The 20,934-nt window shown below is 45.9% G+C and overlaps 1 protein-coding gene across 1 annotated transcript in view; it reads left to right on the forward strand.

The window, feature by feature from the left end:
- The window catches only part of LOC143514060 (inositol 1,4,5-trisphosphate-gated calcium channel ITPR1-like), a 50,851-nt gene extending 35,165 nt beyond the window's left edge, over positions 1-15,686 (forward strand). Inside the window, exons 22-40 of the mRNA XM_077004834.1 lie at positions 828-969; positions 1,224-1,377; positions 1,711-1,901; positions 2,157-2,337; positions 2,416-2,467; positions 2,623-2,788; positions 3,073-3,243; positions 3,806-3,877; positions 4,707-4,844; positions 5,047-5,172; positions 5,361-5,561; positions 5,700-5,951; positions 6,776-6,901; positions 7,500-7,628; positions 10,252-10,372; positions 10,463-10,647; positions 13,190-13,338; positions 14,279-14,390; positions 14,605-15,686. Of these exons, the coding sequence (XP_076860949.1) occupies positions 828-969; positions 1,224-1,377; positions 1,711-1,901; positions 2,157-2,337; positions 2,416-2,467; positions 2,623-2,788; positions 3,073-3,243; positions 3,806-3,877; positions 4,707-4,844; positions 5,047-5,172; positions 5,361-5,561; positions 5,700-5,951; positions 6,776-6,901; positions 7,500-7,628; positions 10,252-10,372; positions 10,463-10,647; positions 13,190-13,338; positions 14,279-14,390; positions 14,605-14,613 (2,677 nt within the window). The 3' untranslated portion in view covers positions 14,614-15,686. The remainder of the gene's footprint in view (positions 1-827; positions 970-1,223; positions 1,378-1,710; positions 1,902-2,156; positions 2,338-2,415; positions 2,468-2,622; positions 2,789-3,072; positions 3,244-3,805; positions 3,878-4,706; positions 4,845-5,046; positions 5,173-5,360; positions 5,562-5,699; positions 5,952-6,775; positions 6,902-7,499; positions 7,629-10,251; positions 10,373-10,462; positions 10,648-13,189; positions 13,339-14,278; positions 14,391-14,604) is intronic.
- Positions 15,687-20,934: the final 5,248 nt, after the last annotated feature.

Consider the following 20,934-nt stretch of genomic DNA (forward strand, 5'->3'; position numbering starts at 1 on the left):
TTAAAAAATGTATACATTTCACCAGTGCAGGCAGCTATCAGCTTTTATCCTTTGTGCAGAAAAGCGTTTGTGACTTTCAGACAATGAAACCCCATTTTTAGAATAATGTAAGTAGCAAATGCTGTGACATTTTGGATTTTTACTCCAACTGCATTATGCAACAATTCTAGGTTGTGATTAAATATAATGAAATTTCGCTGGAGAAAAAAATGTCTGTAAATGATCTTTAGCAAAACTTTTCCCAGAACTGTCACAGAAACGTCAAATGCACTGTTGCACCCATAGGGGAAAGACTCCAGCGTCAGGAAACTGGCCTGTTGGTGCATGTACTGAGGCCCTAATGGTGCCTCTCCTGTATCATCCCGCTTCAGAAAAAAGGTCTTGTTCAAGCCTACAAAGAAGCACTAGTGAAAGAATAGTTACATACAGACAGCCACACTTCTCTTTCCATGGTTTTTCCTGTCATGGGAAGCAAACTTTTGGGTAGACACTTCATTTCCCTCAAGCCAACTTCATGGAAATGTGCAAAATTTGATTTCATTTGTCTTGAGTGAAATGTGATTGTGGAATCTAACAGCTGTTCAAAAATATTCATGGTCAGCTAAAATAATTGCGACATGCCTACTCATGTGGTGTGTGATGCTTTTTTTGGTCGAATTGTTTCTGCAGAAATGTCTTCATTGTCATATACATTAAATATATTTTTAAAAGGATTTGATCTCATGCTTTGAATTGTCCATTAGTTTTTCTTTATTTTTCAGTTATTTATTTATTTTTTGTTATTTTCATATTTGTGTAAATGACTGAATTTAGCTTTTGTTTTGTAGCTATGATAATGATGGCAGCACCAGAGATGGAATTAAAGAGCGCTTTGCTCTCACCATGGAGTTTGTGGAGAACTACTTGAGAGATGTGGTCTGTCAGAACGTCCCTTTCTCCGACAAGGAGAAAAACAAACTCACATTTGAGGCAAGTTTACAGTTCTCAGCGTGATTAGTAATGTCCATCACGGAGATCGTGTCTTTGTGTGTTCCAAACTGGTCTTCAGCAAACCTAGACCAGACCATCTTTCTGTTTTGGGCCTTCTCCTGAGATTTTGGAAAACAAAATTGCTCCAATTTTTGTTGCAGTTGTTTTAGAAGCTGGGATAGATGCAAACAAAGATTGTGTGTGTGTGTGTGTGTGTGTGAATCTCTAATTCTAACCGGCCATGCCCTCTTCAGGTCGTAAACCTGGCACGGAATCTCATTTATTTCGGCTTCTACTGCTTCAGTGACCTGCTACGCCTGACCAAGATCTTGTTAGCCATTTTGGACTGCGTGCATGTCAGCACAATATATCCTATCAACAAGATGGAGAAAAGTGATGAGAACAAAGGTGAGGAAGTAGTGGTCTTCTCAGCAAAATCTGGCTTGTGTTTGGTTTTTTCGAAACACAATGGTTTGGGGCACCACATCTGGTTGCTTTACCAACAGTGAACAGCTTCTGGGAACATGTGTGAGAAAATAGCCCACTTTGAATATATGGTGACCTGGGAGACAGCTAACATTGTTCAGAAGTAGTAGCTGCATTCTAATATCTAATAAGCTACACATTAGTGGTAAAGAATTAAAATGATCATTATTACCTGAACTTGCATACCAATCTATGTTGTTGGCTGGGGTTTTACTTTTGGTTCAGTGGCTATCAGATTCTTACTCTTCCTCACAGGAAGTAATGTTATGAAATCCATTCATGGAGTTGGGGAGCTGATGACCCAGGTGGTGCTGAGGGGGGGCGGTTTCCTGCCCACCACCCCTACAGCACCCCCCGATGGTGAGGTGGGCAAGACCCAGACGGAACCAGAAAAGGAGGACATCCTGGTGATGGACACCAAGCTGAAGATCATTGAGATCTTGCAGGTAATGATAATTCTGGATACTGGGGTCAGCAACAACACGTCCAAGAATGGGGATGAAATTCTAGGAATAAGAGACAAATTTAGACATTAAATTAAGTGTATTTGCTCCAAAAGGTATAAAATGTTCATGAAATTTTTCTTTACATACTTTTCATTTCCACTTTGTGACAACTGAAATTTAAAGCGATCCATTGTTATGGTTTCTCTTATTCTTTCCTTATTATTTTTTCCTTTCTCTGCTTCTTTCCTTCGTCAGTTTATCTTGAATGAGCGTCTGGACTACAGAATCTCCTGCCTGTTGTGCATCTTTAAAAGGGAGTTTGATGAGAGTAACCCTCAGACCGACATCCTGCCTAATACTAACGCTAATGCTAGTCCCAGCGCTAACGTTGCCTCTACGGCAACAGCTAATGGGGATGGGCCTAATAGCATACCAGGTAAGTGCTTCAAGCACATGCTGAAAGAGCAGTTCATTTCATATTTTGTTTTTTTATGTTTATCCTGTTTTTTCACAGTGCTAAATTTTGAGAACATTGAAGAGCAAGCTGAGGGGATATTTGGTGCAAGGTAGGAAAATGAAACTCATTCTTTGTTTTCGACTTCATTCAGCACATACAAATTTTCCCACCTAACATGAGGTCCGGTCTTCAGAACCTCCCAGTACCTACCCAGTGTACACCTCTGCTGCTCTGTACATACGCTGTCTGTTGTTATTTGCTTAGCGAGGAGAACTCGCCACTGGATCTGGATGACCATGGTGGCAGAACGTTCCTGAGGGTTCTGCTGCACCTCACCATGCACGACTACCCACCCCTGGTGTCGGGGGCCCTCCACCTACTCTTCAGACACTTCAGTCAGAGACAGGAAGTGCTCATGGCTTTTAAACAGGTGTTCACTTACACAAAGTCATGTTTAAAGGTTTAGTGTTAAGTGTGTGTCCAAGCCCGCATGCCAGTATATCGGTTCGTGTGGAGGCCTTTTACACAGTGTAGCTTGGGTCTCGACAGCTAATCCATCTGCTCAAGTCATCTTTGTCTTTTTCTGGCTGAATCCCATACAGTTCTTTACTCTATAGAAGTGTACTGCACACTGAAACAATGGTACCCTAGTTAGTGGAGCATCAAGCAGGGAGCCATTTGGGACACGCTCTTTCACACCTTCTCTCTCCCCAGGTCCAGCTCCTGGTGACGAGTCAGGACGTGGACAACTACAAGCAGATCAAGTCCGACCTGGACCAGCTGCGTTCCATAGTGGAGAAGTCCGAGCTCTGGGTCTACAAGCGGCAGGACGATGATGCCCTGGAAGGCACCGACGGACCCGCCGACTCGGACCACAAAAAGCAGGTTCGGATGTGTCTGTGCACTAGATCTCATCTGCGTATTATATACTTGGATCCTTGCCATGGTGTTTCTTCTAGAGCCCAATTGCATTTAATGTGTTTTTATCTGTATGCAAGGTCCTGCTTGTAGATGTGGTATTCCAGGTGTAAACCCTGTTCTGGGCTGACATTGAACCTGCTGCAGTGTGAGCTAGTGAACTACTCACACATTTGACACACACTCGTCTCCAGAGCAACCTGCATGTATTTAGCGGCATATTTAGGAGTGTGATCCCTGGGATTCAAACCCATGACCACAGTGTTACTGGCTCCTCACGTCACCTGCTCTCCCAGATGAGCTATAGGAGTGTCACTGTGGTTAATAGTCCAGTATCAGTGTAACATCACTACAGCCAATAATCCACAATGGAAAACGTGGGACGCTTTGGGCTCTTTAACGCTGCGTGTGCCCAGTGGTTCTCGCCCCAGTGAGCTCTGTTTGGGTTGCTGCTAACTGGCTGCTGTGTTTTTGGAGGCCCGATTGGACTTTTCGGATTGGACTGATTTTATCCTCCTGCTTCACACAGAGCGACTCGAGTGGCACAGACAAGAAGAAACCAGAGAGCACCAGCAGCTATAATTACAGGGTTGTCAAGGAGGTAAAGTGAGCTTTATATCCAACACCACACGCACACACACACAAACGCACACACACACACACACACACACACACACACACACAAACGCGCATGCACACACACACACGCACACATGCACACACACACAAACGCGCGCACACACACACACACACACGCACACACACACAAACGCGCACACACACACACACACAAACGCGCATGCACGCACACACGCACACATGCACACTTGCGAGACAGGCCTGTTATGTGAAGTACCTATTCAAGCACCACAAATACCAATTAAGCTGAATATTTGGTCTCCTGGATTTAGAAGCAGAGCTAATGAATCACACTTGTAGCACATGGTTAGAACCAACAGCGGGGTTGCCCAAGGTCCCCGGCTTATCCGACAAAAAGAAACTTGTGCTGTTTTTAGTGGACATAGAGCAGTCCAATTCAGTTCAACTCAGTTAAATTTGACACTTTTAACAGGCAATGTTGTGGCAATATAGCTCTACTGATTCAGATTCTTTTACCAAGGAGACTCCCCTCTGCCGCGCAGTGGTGCATGTTAAATCTGGGCAAAATCTGCCATTGTACCTGTGTATTTTTACTCTTTTCTGTCTGAGTCATGGTTTCTCTTGTTGTCATACTCTTTCTGTATTACTCATTCTGTCCGCTCTCCGATTGATCTACGATTGCCAGTGACGCTATGGCAGCTGAGTGCGGTTTGTTCAAAAATGTGCACCTCTCTATCATCTCTCCTCAGTCTCTCTCCCCTTTTCTCTCTTTCTCTCTCTCTCTCTCTCTCTCTCTCTCTCTCTCTCTCTCTCTCTCTCTCTGTCTGTAGATCTTGCTGAGGCTCAGTAAGTTGTGTGTGCAGGAGGGCGCGTCGGGGAAGAAGAGTAAGAAACAGCAGCAAAGGTTGCTGAGGAACATGGGAGCTCACTCAGTGGTGCTGGAGCTGCTACAGATCCCCTATGAGAAGGTGACGGGGCTTGTGAGGGATCTCATTTGACTTCCTATCGGGAAGATCTGGAGAGCTGTCCTATGAGAACATTTCCTCAGGGCAGGATATGGTAGCATCTTCTAAGATCAGTGTCCTGTGAGAAGGCTGTAGTAACATGTTCTGTAGGCTCCCCCCGTCATCGTGGGTAGCGGCTGCGTGAGCTTTGTCTATGTTTTGGCAGGGCGAGGATGTCCGAATGCAGGAGATTATGAAGCTGGCTCATGAGTTCCTCCAGAACTTCTGTGCTGGAAACCAGCAGAACCAAGCCCTGCTCCACAAACACATCAACCTCTTCCTCAATCCAGGGGTGAGTGTGTGTAACACGGTGCCCCCTATTGTACAATGCAAACAAATTAAAACATTTCTGAGCTGGCTTCTCATGACACTGGCCCCTCTTAGGTAAGCACCAGTGAAGAACCCCTGGTCTATAAGAAACGTGGGCTTGTGGTTGATTCATCCACTTCTCTCTACTTAACTCACTCTCCCACTCTGTAGATCCTGGAGGCTGTCACCATGCAGCACATCTTCATGAACAACTTCCAGCTGTGCAGTGAGATCAGTGAGCGTGTGGTGCAGCACTTCGTGCACTGCATCGAGACGCACGGCCGTCACGTGCAGTACCTCCGCTTCCTGCAGACCATCGTCAAGGCCGAGAGCAAGTTCCTCAAGAAGTGCCAGGATGTGGTGATGGCCGAGGTGGGCCACGGCGTATGAGACATGGTGGTGTTGGTGTCTCGTTGGTTTTGTTTTTTCCGTTGCTTGTGGTTGAGTTCTTGTCTCTCTCCCATCCCCACTCCTTCCTTTCGTTGTCTCTTTCCCTGCCTCCACCCCCAGCTGGTGAACGCCGGCGAGGACGTGCTGGTTTTCTACAATGACCGGGCGTCCTTCCAGACCCTGGTGCTGATGATGCGCTCTGAGCGCGACCGGATGGACGAGAACGGCCCTCTCATGTACCACATCCACCTGGTGGAGCTGCTGGCCGCGTGCACCGAGGGCAAGAACGTCTACACCGAGATCAAGTGCAACTCACTGCTGCCACTGGACGACATCGTGCGCGTGGTCACGCATGAGGACTGCATCCCAGAGGTCAGCGGGCAGGTCCTTCAACCAGCACCGCATCTCTGATGCCTGTTTGTACCAGCAAGTGGACCAGAAGGTTCAGGATGCATTTGCAACACTGACATTAAACAGTTTAGTGTCTATGTTTGAACACAAGGCTTGAGAATGAAGTGATGGGCTAAACCTGCTGGTTCAGCATGGAAACGGCCGTGCAGTGATGTCTCTCTGCAGGGTTTGACTTGGGTACCTAAACTGGGTGCCTGAATTTGATCTAATTCGAGCTCAATCCTCCCAACCCTCCAATCGGGAGCTGCCGTTAACCCTGATCTTCATGCATTGGTGTCTCTATCTGGAGCTATGCTATCCGGCTGTAGGCATCTGTCAGGTGATGTACAATCTGGCAGTATAGTCACTCTAGACAGTTACTTCATAGAGTGCTGGAGGCTGGTTATATGTGTCACACAGTATGCTGACCCTCAGCCTTCAGAGCTGCGATCTGTCATGTGACAGGGTCCCACACAGTGATTAACAACTGGGAGAAACTGTGGTCATTTCCACGGTGGCGAATGTGACGTCTAAGCTGCCTAAATAACTGATCACAACCAGACCCGTGTCACCACTTACAATGATGAGCTAATGGAGGTGTATGACTCCTAGATCTAGAAATCTGCTGATTCTAACCGACCTTTTCAGGATTTACAGTACACATACAAATACTTAAGTAATCCAGAGAGACCGCCAACAGATACTAATGATTTTGTCACTGATGAAGTTTCACTGTCATTTGAGACCAGATGCTTCAGACGAATAAAACTTGTCTGGCTTTTTGTTCTTTCTTAATCCCTGTGCAGGTGAAGATTGCCTACATCGACTTCCTGAACCACTGCTATGTGGACACAGAGGTGGAGATGAAGGAGATATACACCAGCAACCACATCTGGAAGCTCTTTGAGAACTTCCTGGTCGACATATGCAGGGTAATCGCCTCTCAGATGGCTGGTTTACTGAGGATCGTGTACACGCGAACATAGTTTGTGCGATCTGTCATGTCCCTTGAAAAATAAAACATCTCTTCTCAAGATCACAAAGTGAGGATATTTAAACACATGGGTAAATGTCCAGCACCAACACGTGTCTCGCATGTAAATGGGTAACTGGAGCCATCTCCATGGTGATATTTCCCCAGACACAAACCATTAATGGCAGCTTCTCCTCCAAAGTGGGCTCAGTCACCTCAGTTTGGTTGGTTTTCATCAACTTAGTAAGTTCACCCCCATCAGCTGGTGAATATCATTGTAATAAGAGACCGTGTCTGGTCATCTGGCCTCCAGTGTGTTGCGCAAGCCTGAGGGGTCTGGGCGTGTGTGTGTGTGTGTGTGTGAGCGCGTGGCGCGTGAGCAGCATCCGCAGCTCTCACGTACACACTCGCGCTGGTGCCGTTTTGGGGTTGGGCCCCCACTGTGAGCGCGGGAAGGGTGACTCGGTGACCTGTCGTGACTTTACTCAGCACAGAGCCCACGTCTGTTCCCCCGCGACGTCCACATTCACCAGCTCTCCCCTGTTTACCGCTCACAGATCTGCAACAGCACCAGCGACCGGAAGCACACCGACTCCACCCTGGAGCGCTACGTCACCGACACGGTCATGAGCATAGTCACCACCTTCTTCAGCTCCCCCTTCTCTGATCAGAGCACCAGTTTACAGGTAATTAGCCCCCCAGCACCTCTGACGCCAGCACCCACGTCACGCTGCCAAGTTTGGCGACAGTGGCCTGTGGTTTTTGGGGTTCAGCACTTCTGAAACACACAGCTCAAATGTCCATAACCTGGCATGCCTGGCCCAATGAGCACTTGCCTGGTGTTTTTGTTTTGCTTGTGATTATTTCTATAGTATTTTTTTTTTTATTTCCACAAATTTGTTCCTACTTATTACATATGTACCATGTGTTTGCGGTATGCATTTACAAGCGTGGTTTCATACAGGAAGCACGTCTATTTTCATCATTTTCACGTCATATGTATGTAAGTACCAGTAATGTGCCCCCCCAAACTCCACCCCCTGGTGCTGTTTTGCAGACCCTCAAGATCTACACACTCACAGTGGTCATGCTCACCTCTGGATGTTCTGTCTCTCACTACTCCACACACACACACACACACACACATGCACACACACATAAGCACACACAGACTTCTTTAGAAAAAGTCTGACTACTTGGATTGAGTCACAGCTTTCCAAGAACTCACACACACACACACACACACACACACACACACACACACACACACACACACACACACACACACAACCACACACATGGGGGCTGCTGTGTGAACCACTCTGCAGATCCAGACTTCCCATATCTCTGTTTCACAACATCACTACTGTGGTCGGGCCGCGCCTGGCTGCCAGATGGTTTCAGAGTCTTTAACTGTGCGTGTTCGTGTGTGTGTGTGTGTGCGTGCATGTGCGTTCGTGTGTGTGCGCACGTGTCTGCGCACACGTTTACATTTATGCATGGTAGCAGAATCAGCCATATCCAGTAATCAGTTCAACTGGCACTTTTCCTTTGGGAGGTCCAGAAAAGCCCCTTCCTCAGGCCGGATGGACAGAACCAGCCCCTCCCCCTTCCTGTACACGCACCCACAGCGATGTTGCCCAGGACTTTTTTAGATCCTCCTTGCAGCGCAGATGCTGCATAGCCTGCTGCACACTCCCCCCTGATTGGGTCGTGATTGCGCATAATCTGTACATGTGGGCGTCCGCAGCTCCCGGGGGAGGGTTTAGCGGAGTTACGACTGTTTCTGATTGGGTCATGATTGTTTAGCGGTGGTACTACAGCTTCTGATTGGGGCATTGGGCCACCAGTTGGAAAGTGGGGGTGGTTTCTCAAAAAAGGAATCATTTGTTGTGCATCCCCTGTAAGCAGGAACATCAGACTCAATTATCTGTGCAGCAGACCCGTTAGCGTCAGCTGATTTAAAGCAAAAAATAGCCGCATTGCTGTGAACTGAATTACATTACGCAAGGAACAACTTCCATGATGTTGTGGGTGATGATCACAGTGAAGAAGGTTTGATTCAAGTTAGCCCTCACAGTCTAACTGTGACTTTAGAGTTCTGGAGATTAATGTCTGTGCATATCTGTGAAAAGGTTTCATATTTAACTGAACATGGTCCCCAAATGATTTCCATCATTTTTATTGCCATTTTTATTGATTTTAGCTGCCTCCCCTGTCTACCCCCCCCCCCCCCAAAAAAAAACAAAAAAAAACAAAACAAAAACAACCCACTATCACGTTTTATACTATTTGAATTATATATTACTTATATTAAGAATATTTGTATAAGAATTCAACACTAGATAATTGAGCAAAGTGGCTTCCATTGCATAGATATGTCGGTGCTTCCGAGCAGATGAAGGCACTGTGTTTGAACTCTTATTTTCTGTGGTTGGGGTAGAAAAACAGAAGCGAATGAACTGCTGATTCTGTTATCCGTAAAGAACGGCCTAACACCCACGCTGAACATCAAACTCAACCCTTCAGATCATTCCAAGAGCTCGGCTGACCCAAGCAGCTCTTTGTGTGTGGCCACTGCACTCTGACTGCACTGGCTTCTTTGGTGGGTTATTTGGGTTAGTCACATTTTTGTTTTCAAGCACGACTGGGTTGATTGAGGGTCTCACAGGTCCTGATGGGATAAAGGGTGAAGGGCCAAAGCTGAAGCCCAAATCTCTCTTCTCATGGTCCTCATGTCTGCGAGACCTGTTCTCTTTTTTAGCGTTCTGCCCCCTCATGTCTGCGAGACCTGTTCTCTTTTTTAGCGTTCTGCCCCTCAAGTCTGCGAGACCTGGTCTCTGCTTTAGTGTTCTGCCCCTCATGTCTGTGAGAGTTGTAATCTTTCCTCAGAATGACTGTGTATGTTTTCTATGTATTTGTATGTATTTTATCCTATAACAATATAACAATATAACTGTTTAGACATGATATAACTCAGTTATACCATTTAATTAAATTATTCAAGGGCTTGATTGATCTTTTTATATATCACAGAAAATCTTGCTATTTACCTTTCAGATTTTTCTGCATCTTAAAATGCATTTAGAAAATGTAAACATTTTTTAATTCCTTTAAAATTTGTTTCACTTGCGTTTTTGTGGGAGTTTATATGTTGTTGTGATGTGTAGTTTCTCTCTTGATGTTTATCTGTTTGTCATGCCTGCTGGTTTCCCCCCTGAATTGTCCATTCCTCCCTCTCATCTAATTCTTTTCTCATTGTCTTTGCTGGCCCTTCCTGTCTTGTCTCGCCCCCTGGCTGTGAGACAGACCCGCCAGCCTGTCTTTGTGCAGCTGCTGCAGGGGGTTTTCCGTGTCTACCACTGCAGCTGGCTGTTGCCGGCCCAGAAGGCCTCAGTGGAAAGCAGCATCAAAGTTCTCTCGGACGTGGGTAAGAACGCCGTCCCATCCCTCACGCTAGGCCTCATGACTCCGTTCCCACCCTGTGGCAGAGTCTCAATGAATTTTGTCTTGCTTGCAGCCAAGAGTCGAGCAATCGCCATCCCTGTGGACCTGGACAGTCAGGTGAACAATCTGTTCGTAAAGTCTAACAACGTGGTCCAGAAGACCATCTTGAGCTGGAGGATGTCTGCTCGGAATGCCTCTCGCCGTGACTCCACCATCACGGGGTCCAAAGACTACAGGAACATCATCGAGAAGCTGCAGGTCAGGATGGGCACCTCTCAAAGGAGCTGGACAATATGGGGACCGGGAAGGCCCAATATGGGGAACATGACCCTTTTGGTTATTATTGGCTTTATTTGGTATAACCTTCAACTCCCCTTTTTGTAAGGTACCCAAGTGCTGAATGATTAGTAGAAACCTTGGCGTTGAAATGGTCAGTCAGGTTGTTGAGATAGCTGTTGCTCTTGTGCTGCAAGAGAGTGTGTTGATGAAGCAAACCAACAGATCCAGATTAAACAAAACAAAGCACTTAACCATGCTTAAGACGTCAATGGAGAGAGAGAGAGAGAGAGAGAGAAAGAGAGAATACCACAGTCTTGTGGTTGTCAGCTGAAATATCTTTGCAGCACCAGACATCAAAGGACAAATTTGTAATTTTCTACTTACAATCAAATTAGGAACTAAGGGAATGATTAAAAAGTGATTTAATGTGACAGGTTTCTGCAGGCTAGGTTTGCTGTTTGCTGCAGTTTAATATGAGATGAAGGGATTGCTGTTTGCTAGAGTTTAATACATGATAACAGGTTTTGCTGTTTCTTAATCCAGATCTTAATAGTCATTTAGGTTAGCGCAACTCAACTTATAGGTTTATCCTCTTGGATTTTAGCAGCTGGGCTTAAACGCAGTTCAGTTTGTGTGAAGTTTTACTCCTACCAAAACCACAAAAAAGCTTTTTTAAACGAGAACTTGCAGTAAAGTGTCTCTTAGATGCTTTATCAAGTTTTACTAGTTTTTGTGCTTCCATATGTTTGTTGAAGCAGGAAGCTGTACTCGGATTTTGTTTGATTTGATTTAAGCGCCGTTCTGAAGCATTAACACTGTTTGGGAGGCTTGAACCAGGAAGCCCAGAAGATGTTTTAAGGCCTGGCGTATGGTGTTATAGGGTCTGTTCAGAAGGTCAAAGGCAGTTTGCACACATGGTTGTGCACAAATTATAATGAAGGGAAAGAAGATTAAATACATCCAACACATCCTCTGTGGTCTCTGATGAGACCTTCTCAAAGCACACCACAAGTCATGGCAGCTAAGGGTGAGGCAGAGGGCGGGGCTTAGCACCTCATCCTCGTCCAATGGCCAGGGGCCTGCGTTGGCTTGGAAACCATGCCCAGGTTTCCTGAAAGGCACCTCATCACAAAGATCATCATGAACCAGTATTACAAACAAACCTTCTCTCACCTTTTAAGATGATTTAAGACCTTTAAGAACATTACGATGCTTTGGGAGAAATGGGCCCAAAACTGTTCCATCCAAATTCCGAGATCCCAAACATATTTGTCTTGGGGACGTGGGTTGTCTGGTTTGTCTTGGGGACGTGGGTTGTCTGATTTCAAATGTTTACCTGGAAACTGCTGACCATTGCAGATCCATCCTATTGGCAATGATTTCAGAGTTAGTAGCTTAGATTTTAATTTCTTTGAACAAACTTCAAGCATTAACTTTGTTGTCCAGGCTCAGGAGGACTTGGTAACTTGTAGGACCTTGTTGTGGAGTTGGGACCAGTCTTATTTTGGTGCAGTGTGTGAAGGGGTGCTGTCTAGCATCGTCCACTAACCACGTGCCTGTGGATATTTTAGCTTTTTATGCTGTTTTATCATTGAGCTGGGGTTGATTTTGCAGTATGACTTGATGTGAGTGTGTGATAAAGAGTGTGTGATTTTATAAATTAATGGTGTTGTGCAATTTCATGCATTGCATAAACATTGTATATCTTCCCCTGAATGCACTGAAAACAAGTGAAACAAGTTAATGTGTATATAGATGTGTGTGTGTGTGTGTGTGTGTGTGTGTGTGTGTGTGTGTGTGTGTGTGTTTGGTGCTGTCTATTTATTTACATTTCCTTCACATGTTTGGGTTGGAGTGTGAGCAGATTGGCTTTGGGATGTGGGTTTATGTGTGTAAGTGTGTAGGGGTGTGTAAGTGTGTAGGGGTGTGTGTGTGTGTATAAGGGAGATGTGGAGATATGGAGATGCTGATGGTGATGTAGTGGATGTAGCTGTGGTAACCCACATGCACCACCTGCTCATCTTCCCCCTCACTCTCCAGTATCGCAGCTCTCTCTGTGTCACAAATGGGCTCTGGGTGTTTTTCACTGACCTGGGATCAGCTCTTAATCTGAACATTACCATATTAGGAGAAAATGCTACCTCAGATCAGTATTAAATGCTTTCCTAATTGGGGTGAGCATGGCTGTGGCTCTGCAGGAGCGGAGCACATGATTGGCTATCCTGTTGTCTCGGAACCCGACAGCTACATAATAATAAGGAGTTTACAAAGCTTTTTATGAGAGGATAAACACAACCACACAACTGACAACATGTATTTGTATCTTTTGAGAAGAGTTAATAAAATGTTTGTATGTTTTCATGTGTGCGTGCTTCCATCTGCATGCATGCCTGTGTGTGTGTGCGTGTGTTCCTGTGTGTCTGTGTGTGTGTGCCTGTGTGTGTGTGCGTGTGCCTGTGTGCGTGTGTTCCTGTGTGTCTGTGCCTGTGTGCGTGTGCCTGTGTGCGTGTGTGTGTATCAGGACATCGTCTCTGCGCTGGAGGACCGTTTGCGGCCGCTGGTGCAGGCGGAGCTCTCTGTGCTGGTGGACGTGCTTCACAGACCCGAGCTGCTCTTCCCGGAGAACACAGACGCTCGCCGCAAGTGTGAGAGCGGAGGCTTCATCTCCAAGTAAGACTACGTTTCCCACGATGGTCCCCCCCCCCCCCCCTCCCCGCCAGATGATTCTTGCCACATCTCTATGCAGTAGTTACTGTGGTAAACCTAGTAATACTCTAGCCATGTAATATTGATTTTCATTAGAACATGCCTTCTAACCTAAAGCTCATTCCTTTAAATCCAAATTAAAAATGAGTAATGGAGGATTTGTAGACAAGTCAGTGTGTTGGATGTGTGTGTGTGAGAGCACATTTGTTGGGAATGAGAGTGATGCACAGCTGAACAGATGTCCCCTGTGGGATAAGCTCTCTGTGACAGGAGTGAAAGACTGAGAGTGTGTGTGTGTGTGTGTGTGTGTGTGTGTGTGTGTGTGTGTGTGTGTGTGTGTGTGTGTGTGCGCATTAGATATGCATGATTGTTCAATTTCTGTCACAGCAATCACTGGAGGTTCCACTTTTTAGCTCAGATGTAAACTTCTTTTGCATCACTCCACAGTAGATCAGTGAGGTCAGTAGATCAGTAGATCTGGCCAAGTTTGGATCACCCAAACCCCTGACCTTGAGGGCTGTTCACCTCACTCATGTTCACTCTGTCTAAAGGGTGATCACCAGAGGTTAGTGTTGTGGTGGTCTGTTAATTGCCAGCTTTATATCCAGATACTCCAGGTTCACTCACTAGAGGTTCAGAGTTTTAGAGTTCAGCTTAGGTAATATGGACCTGCTTCATTTTATTGTAACTTAGTTCATTTGTTGCTGACTCTCTCTCTCCATCTCTCTCTGTATATCTGTTTGTCGGTCTGTCCATCTGTCTGTTTCTGTCTCTGTGTCTGTCTTGCTATGTTGTTGGTTTCTCTCTCTTTCTCTGTCCCTCTGTATCTGTCGGTCTGTCTCTGTCCCTCTGATTTTGTCTCTGTCTGTCTGTCTGTCTCTCCATGTCTGTCCGTCTCCCCCAGGTTGATTAAACACACTAAGCAGCTTCTGGAGGAGAATGAGGAGCGTTTGTGTATTAAGGTTCTGCAGACCCTCCGAGAGATGATGACAAAAGACCAGGGATATGGAGAGAAGGTACCCCCCCCCCCCACACACACACACACACACACACACACAGTGCAGACCTTTTGTTGTTGAAGCAGCTCTCATGCACTAGTCAGGCTCTAGTTTGTCTCAAAGTTATGTAAAAATACCAGTCAAGTCTATTTTACTGATCTCTCACACACACACACACACACACACACACACACACACACACACCTGAACTCTGCTCTTGTCCTTTCGACAGCCTTTCTGATGCTCTGACCTCTTCTGATGTGGGTTTGTGGGTTAACATTCCCTACCACACAACAAGAAAAAGCCCCAAAACACCGTTACTTTATTTTCCTCAGGATCAGAAAGTTCTAGCATGTTCTTAAAGCTATTAACACTGGGTGAACTGCACCACCGTGTCCCCCTCACTAATAACCCCCCTCCTTTGGCTGAGCCAACCTTTCTGCACTAATCTTACTCTAAAGACCCGGCCATGGCCCTGGTCAAGCGCCTCCGAGCTCCTCTCCACGCTCTGCTCTCCCTTCTCCCACACACCTGATCCGTACTCTGGCCTGATCCGTACTCTGGCCTGATCCGTACTCTGGCCTGATCCGTACTCTGGCCTGTGCCGGGGGCGTCCTGAGTGCCCGGTGTGGTGTGTGGGAGACGGGGAGACGACCGAGTGCGCAGCAGGAGTTTGGGAAGCCTGCAGGGGGCACTGTACCACGAAGCGGGGCACACGGATCCAACATGGGCAGAAATGAGCTTTTAGCCAGATCATTGTCATTGCAAAACAGTTCCAACACACACACACGCACACACACACGCACACACACACGCACACACACACACACACACACACACACACACACACACACACACACACACACACACAGACGTGCTCCATCTTGATTAATATAAACAAGGACTCAGAAGAAAAAATAAATAAATAATACTGCTTAAAATGACAAAAAATGATTTCTTTACAGTTCTTCTTGTAGCCTATATTTGCAATTCGTTTTTGCCTTCATTCTTACTCAAATTTTATTTTCAGGGGATCGATGAGATGTTTTTCATAACATTCACAAAAAAGACAGACAGGAGTGTAATAGGCACATGCTGCATGGCCCATGAAGCCCACCTGTACCTGCCAGTGTGTTGAGGACTGCCTGCTTTAAGAGGTGTGGCCTCTCTGGGCCTCGCTGCGTGGTACACGCCCCTGCTCAGGACACATGGCTCATGTTTGCTCGCCGCCACTTCCCCTTCTTCTTTTGTTCTTTTGCCCTTTCTGTGGTGTTTCTCTCCCCCAGAGCGTCTGGGTTCTCCCCCTCACTAACCCCGGCTCTGTCTTCTTCTCTTGCAGCTAATCACCTTTGATGATGAGCTGGATGTGACTGAGGTTGAGCTCTGTGTTTTTTTTAGTTCCTACCCACGTTGCCTTGTGCTTCTCGTCTGCACGCCGTAGCCGTCTGACCCCTAGCCTGTGTGTGTGTGTGTGTGTGTGTGTGTGTGTGTGTGTCTGTGTGTGTGATGTGCTGTTGTTTGAGATTTTTTTTCCTATTATTCTTCAGTTTGGTTTCCACCACAAACCCCTTCTCCCCTCCCTCTGTGGGCGGTGTGTTTGCGTGCGGGGGGTGTGGGGGGGTGTGGGGGTCGCAGCAGGACAGTTTCTGCGTGTTTGTACGTGCTTAAGTGAACAGATTCCACCACTGCACATCCACATGTGGCTGTGTGTGTGTACACACACAAGTAACCCACAATTGATTTCATGTTCATTATCTTGTTTATTTTCTTCCTCTTCCTCTCTGTGTGTGTGTGTGTGTGTGTGTGTGTGTGTGTGTGTGTGTGTGTGTGTGTGTGTGTGTGTGTGTGTGTGTGTGTGTGTGTGTGTGTGTTTGATCTCACTGTGGTTAGCACAGTTAATGCACACATTTTCTGCACTTTTTAAATAAAAGGAAGAAAAGCTATGTTTATAGCTCTCATCACTTCTGCTACTTAGAATCTTTCACCTGTATTATATCTGCACAGGTATATATATTATATATGTATATATATATAAAATATGTATGCGGTAAAATATTAATTCCATATGTAATGAATATATGTATATATTAATTCCCCACTCACCATGCCCTGGGCGGTCTTTCTCCTTTAAACATGGGGCCTCAACCAGAGTCCCAGGGACCTGTGCTGTGTGTTCCTAGGACCACAGTCGTGTGGAGTGTATAAAGAGAGCGAGAGAGTGTGTACATGTGTACATGTTTTGTTGTTGTTGTTGCACTGAGTGTTTGTGTGTGTGTGTGTGTGTGTGCGCGTGTGTGCATGTACATTTATGTTTGATAATAGCACAAAAAGACTGACAACCATATTGGACTGGGGGTCAAGTTGGAATATAAACCATCGCAGAGTGTTCTAGTGATTTATTTAATTGTTACATAATCCAGGATCATTCATGTTTGCTTGGATTCTGAACTTAGCCCCTTCAGATCTTCATTACTCTTTCCTTTAAATCATCCTTGAAAATGTTTGTTACTCACATCTCATTGCTGAGCATCATTATGATGATTATTGTTTTGGTAAAAAAAAAAAAAGCTTTCAATGATTTCTTGACTAGTGTGTTTTTTCTCTGTACAATGAGAATGGACTTTAGAAAAAAAGCACCCTACCTGACCAGTGTGTGAAATTTTTTTTTTTTACTGTGTGTGTGTGTGTGTTGGTGCCCTTGTGAGTCTGATCTGTTTTTAAGAGCGTTGGTGTGTGTGTCCCTAATGTTCTTTTTGTACTGAGGTTTCTTCTGTGAGGGTTTTGCATGCTGATGCCTTCAAGTGGAGATTTGAAATGAAGGTTGCAGCTCTGAGGGTTTGGGGTCAAAGGGCAACTCTCTCCCACTTTACACAACCAGATTATAATACTGGGTAACTGATTATGCTAGTAATCCCACCTTCAAATACAGCATGGACAGTATCGCTTCCAACAACCCCTCCGCACACCTCCCACTGTGTGTGTGTGTGTGTGTGTGTGTGTGTGTGTGTGTGTGTGTGTGTGTGTGTGTGTGTGTGTGTGTGTGTGTGTGTGTGTGTGTGTGTGTGTGTGTGTGTGATATGCTGGGTTAGCTCTGAAGGGAACTTAAAAGGTGATATGTTAGCCATTCTTAGGGTGAATGGAGACATTCTGTTCACGGCTGATAGACAATGATGTCAGAGTGACATGGTATAACCCTGCTCCCTTACACACACACACACACACACACACACACACACAGGACCTTGTGTTGGCATATTCTGCTGTGTATGTTGTATCAGAGGACACTTTTGAAGGTTTGAATACTGCACATATGCCATTTCCCTCACAGTCCTGCCAGTCCAGGTTATAATGGGTGTAATGAGATTGTTTGTCTGCATTCTAAAATAAAAACTAAATAATATTCATGAAGCCAGTTATAAACATTATAGCCTTAGACAAACTTTATATTATAGCCTCAGAATAACTGTTCTTGAAACAATATATGTAATACATGTACATGTTCCTGTTATATTTTTACAAACATATATGATGATGGATGTGACTGAGGGGGTTGAACTCAGGCCTCTTGGAGTCACCGCATTTCAGTTCCTAGATTATAATGATCTCAGATTAACTGAGATTATTTCAATTTCATATTTTGACTTGGAGATTATGCCTCAGTGTAGCCTGTTGTGTTTTTTACAAAGCGAGAAAGAAAAAAATGTAGTGTAAGAGTGAGAGGGTGTAAGAGTGAGAGGGTGTAAGAGTGAGAGGGTGTAAGAGTGAGAGGGTGTAAGAGTGAGAGAGAGAGTGAAGGGGAAAGAAGGAGATGGTCTCGTGGATGATGGCGTGACTAAGGAAGCAGACCTGCTTCTTTTCTGACCAGTGTGGCTGACGCTCTCTCAGGTCATGAACCCATTACTCCCCCATCTCTGTCCATCTCTCTCTCCCTCCATTTCACTCTCCCTGTCTCTCTCTCTCTCTCTCTCTCTCTCTCTCTCTCTCTCTCTCTCTCTCTCTCTCTCTCTCTCTCTCATCAGTGCTGCTGTTGTGTGTTCAAGTCTGTCTGCCCATTGCTGTGTAAACAGACACACACACACGTGACCTGGCCGGGCCGCTGCTGTAAGCGTGTGATGTAACATGGATCGGGATAACAGCTTTCTGCATGCCGTTTGTCCGTGTGCTGCCGCAAAGCTCTGGGCACACGTTGCATAACATGATTATAATCGAAGAAAGAAGTCGTCTGGCATGTGCATGTACGTGTGTGTGTGTGTGTGAGTGTGAGAGACAGTTACAGATGGAGTGTGTGAGCTTCTATACTCATCGTCACCATAATGACAACATAGTGCTCTGTACAGCTTCCCACTCTGTCTGCATGTGCCTCTTGCTCTCTCTCTCTCTCTCTCTCTCTCTCTTTTTCACTTTGTCTGTCACTCTCTGCCTCTTTCTCTCCATCTCTTCTCCTTGAAGGTGCACATGTTCTGGCGGAATCCTCGATGCCTCCTCGACGGCAGTACCGCTGCCGCCCAGTAGGGGGAGATGTATTCACGTGTGTGTGTGCGTGCGCGTGTGCGTGTGAACGTGTAGCTGTGTCCCAGTTTCCTTCCTGTGTGCTGCACGATCCTTGGGCGGCCGCCAGTGCTCTGGCAGCGCTTACATAAGACCCCACACTCCACTTCTTTTTTTTTTTTTTTTTCCTGGAATTCAGTCTCTCTGCTGGTGTGTGACCTTCTGCAGTAATTGCCAATAAAAGAGTGGCGGGGGTGGTTTACTGAGAGAGACACTGGTAGACACACACACACACACACACACACACACACACAGAGGGGTGGGGTGGTGGGGGGTGTTACGATAAAGCAGGGTTGTTTGAAGAGACGTTTGTCCATTGTGAAGTCCTCTGCCCTCCTCTGTATCCCTTCTAGTTCCTGATCTTGATGCAGTATTATCTGCTGTGTCAGTAGGACACACACACACACCTACTGAAACTTGTTTTATCCCATTTATCTGAATGGATTGATCTTCTAATCTGTGCTATTCTGCAATTAACGCGGAATGTAAAAAGGTGGAGGATAAAGAATGGGTGTAGGAACTGGGTATGGGCCTAGGCTCCTGCTCCATGCAGAACCTCATGGGGAACTCCATTAGCGGGAGGTGGAGAAGCTCCACCTTGCAAGATTCAAGCTGTGTATAAGGTGTCTGTTATGACTGGGTGCTGTGACCTCCTCATACGCAAAAGCTGTCCCACTTTCCCTCTATAATACCAGTTAGTGACTCACGCTAATAAAATAAGTTTATTGGGTGGGTGGGGGTGTGTGTGTGTGTGTGTGTGTGTGTGTGTGTGTGTGTGTGTGTGTGTGTGTGTGTGTGTGTGTGTGTGTGTGTGTGTGTGTACTCAATGGTATTGTTCTACTTTTCTTCAATAGTAGTCCCAAGTCCCAATAAACTCACTACAATAAGCTCTTGGAGCAAAGGGCTTTTTGATAAGGCATAGTAAAAGCATATATTGTTGGGTTGTTATGTCCAGGCATAATGATGACATTACATTTTGATTGTATTTCTTTACACTTTGAACCAAAAGTCTTTAAAAGACGGGGGAAAAAAAATCTCATAGTTTTCAACAAAAGCCGCCAAGCACCATGAATGTTAAAGGTGACACATGAGACGTTTTAAAGGAGCTGCTTTTTAAAAGGTATCCCACGTAAATATAATGACCAGCGTTCTCTGCAACAAGGGCGCTTGTCCTAGGTGCTGCAGCACTTGTATGTCGTAGATTCTGCTTTGCACTTCTGCGTCGCGATGCAACACCGCTTGGCAGGACCTTTTTGGCACTCGCCGTCTGGCCAAGACGTGTGCGGTGGTGGCAGACGCAGGGAGGCACGTCTCCGTCACGGTTCGGGCCTCGATGATGGTATTTTTATTTTCCAGTTGTGGAGGTGATCTTTGAGAAAGGGGAGATTCCTGGCTGGTAGTGGTATTAGTCAGACGCCGTCGCCGTGCGTCAAGGCTCTGGGTGGCCCCTCCCCCTCACCCCTGGGTTAGGGTACACTGCAGTTGATCACAGGACATCCAGAGTGTGTGTGTGTGTGTGTGTGTGTGTGTGTGTGTGTGTGTGTGTGTGTGTGTGCGTGCATGCATGCGGGGACGTGTGTGTATCTGATCAGATGAAACGGACCACGATGTGCACTCCCAATCAACATGTGTGTGCCATGTTTTGGGTATTGTGTGTGTGTGTGTGTGTGTGTGTGTGTGTGTATACCATGTTTTGGGTGTTGTGTGCATTGTGTGTGTACCATGTTTTGGGTGTTGTGTGCATTGTGTGTGTACCATGTTTTGGGTGTTTGTGTGTGTGTGTGTGTGTGTGTGTGTGTGTGTGTACCATGTTTTGGGTGTTGTGTGTGCAAGCCTGGATTTGCTCTATCCCTTCCACCAGTGTTGCCCTACGCCTTGTGATGAAGGTTGAAGTTGATTGGCTATGATCCCGGTAGTGCCTGCCCTCTGCTTTGCATATCCCCACTTACAACCTGCATGTGATGTCGGTGACTCTTTATGTATAATTCATCAGTTCTTTATTTGTATTTTATTT

The sequence above is a fragment of the Brachyhypopomus gauderio genome, chromosome 1 (genome assembly GCF_052324685.1).
Source record: "Brachyhypopomus gauderio isolate BG-103 chromosome 1, BGAUD_0.2, whole genome shotgun sequence".
In the NCBI taxonomy this organism is placed as follows: domain Eukaryota; kingdom Metazoa; phylum Chordata; class Actinopteri; order Gymnotiformes; family Hypopomidae; genus Brachyhypopomus; species Brachyhypopomus gauderio.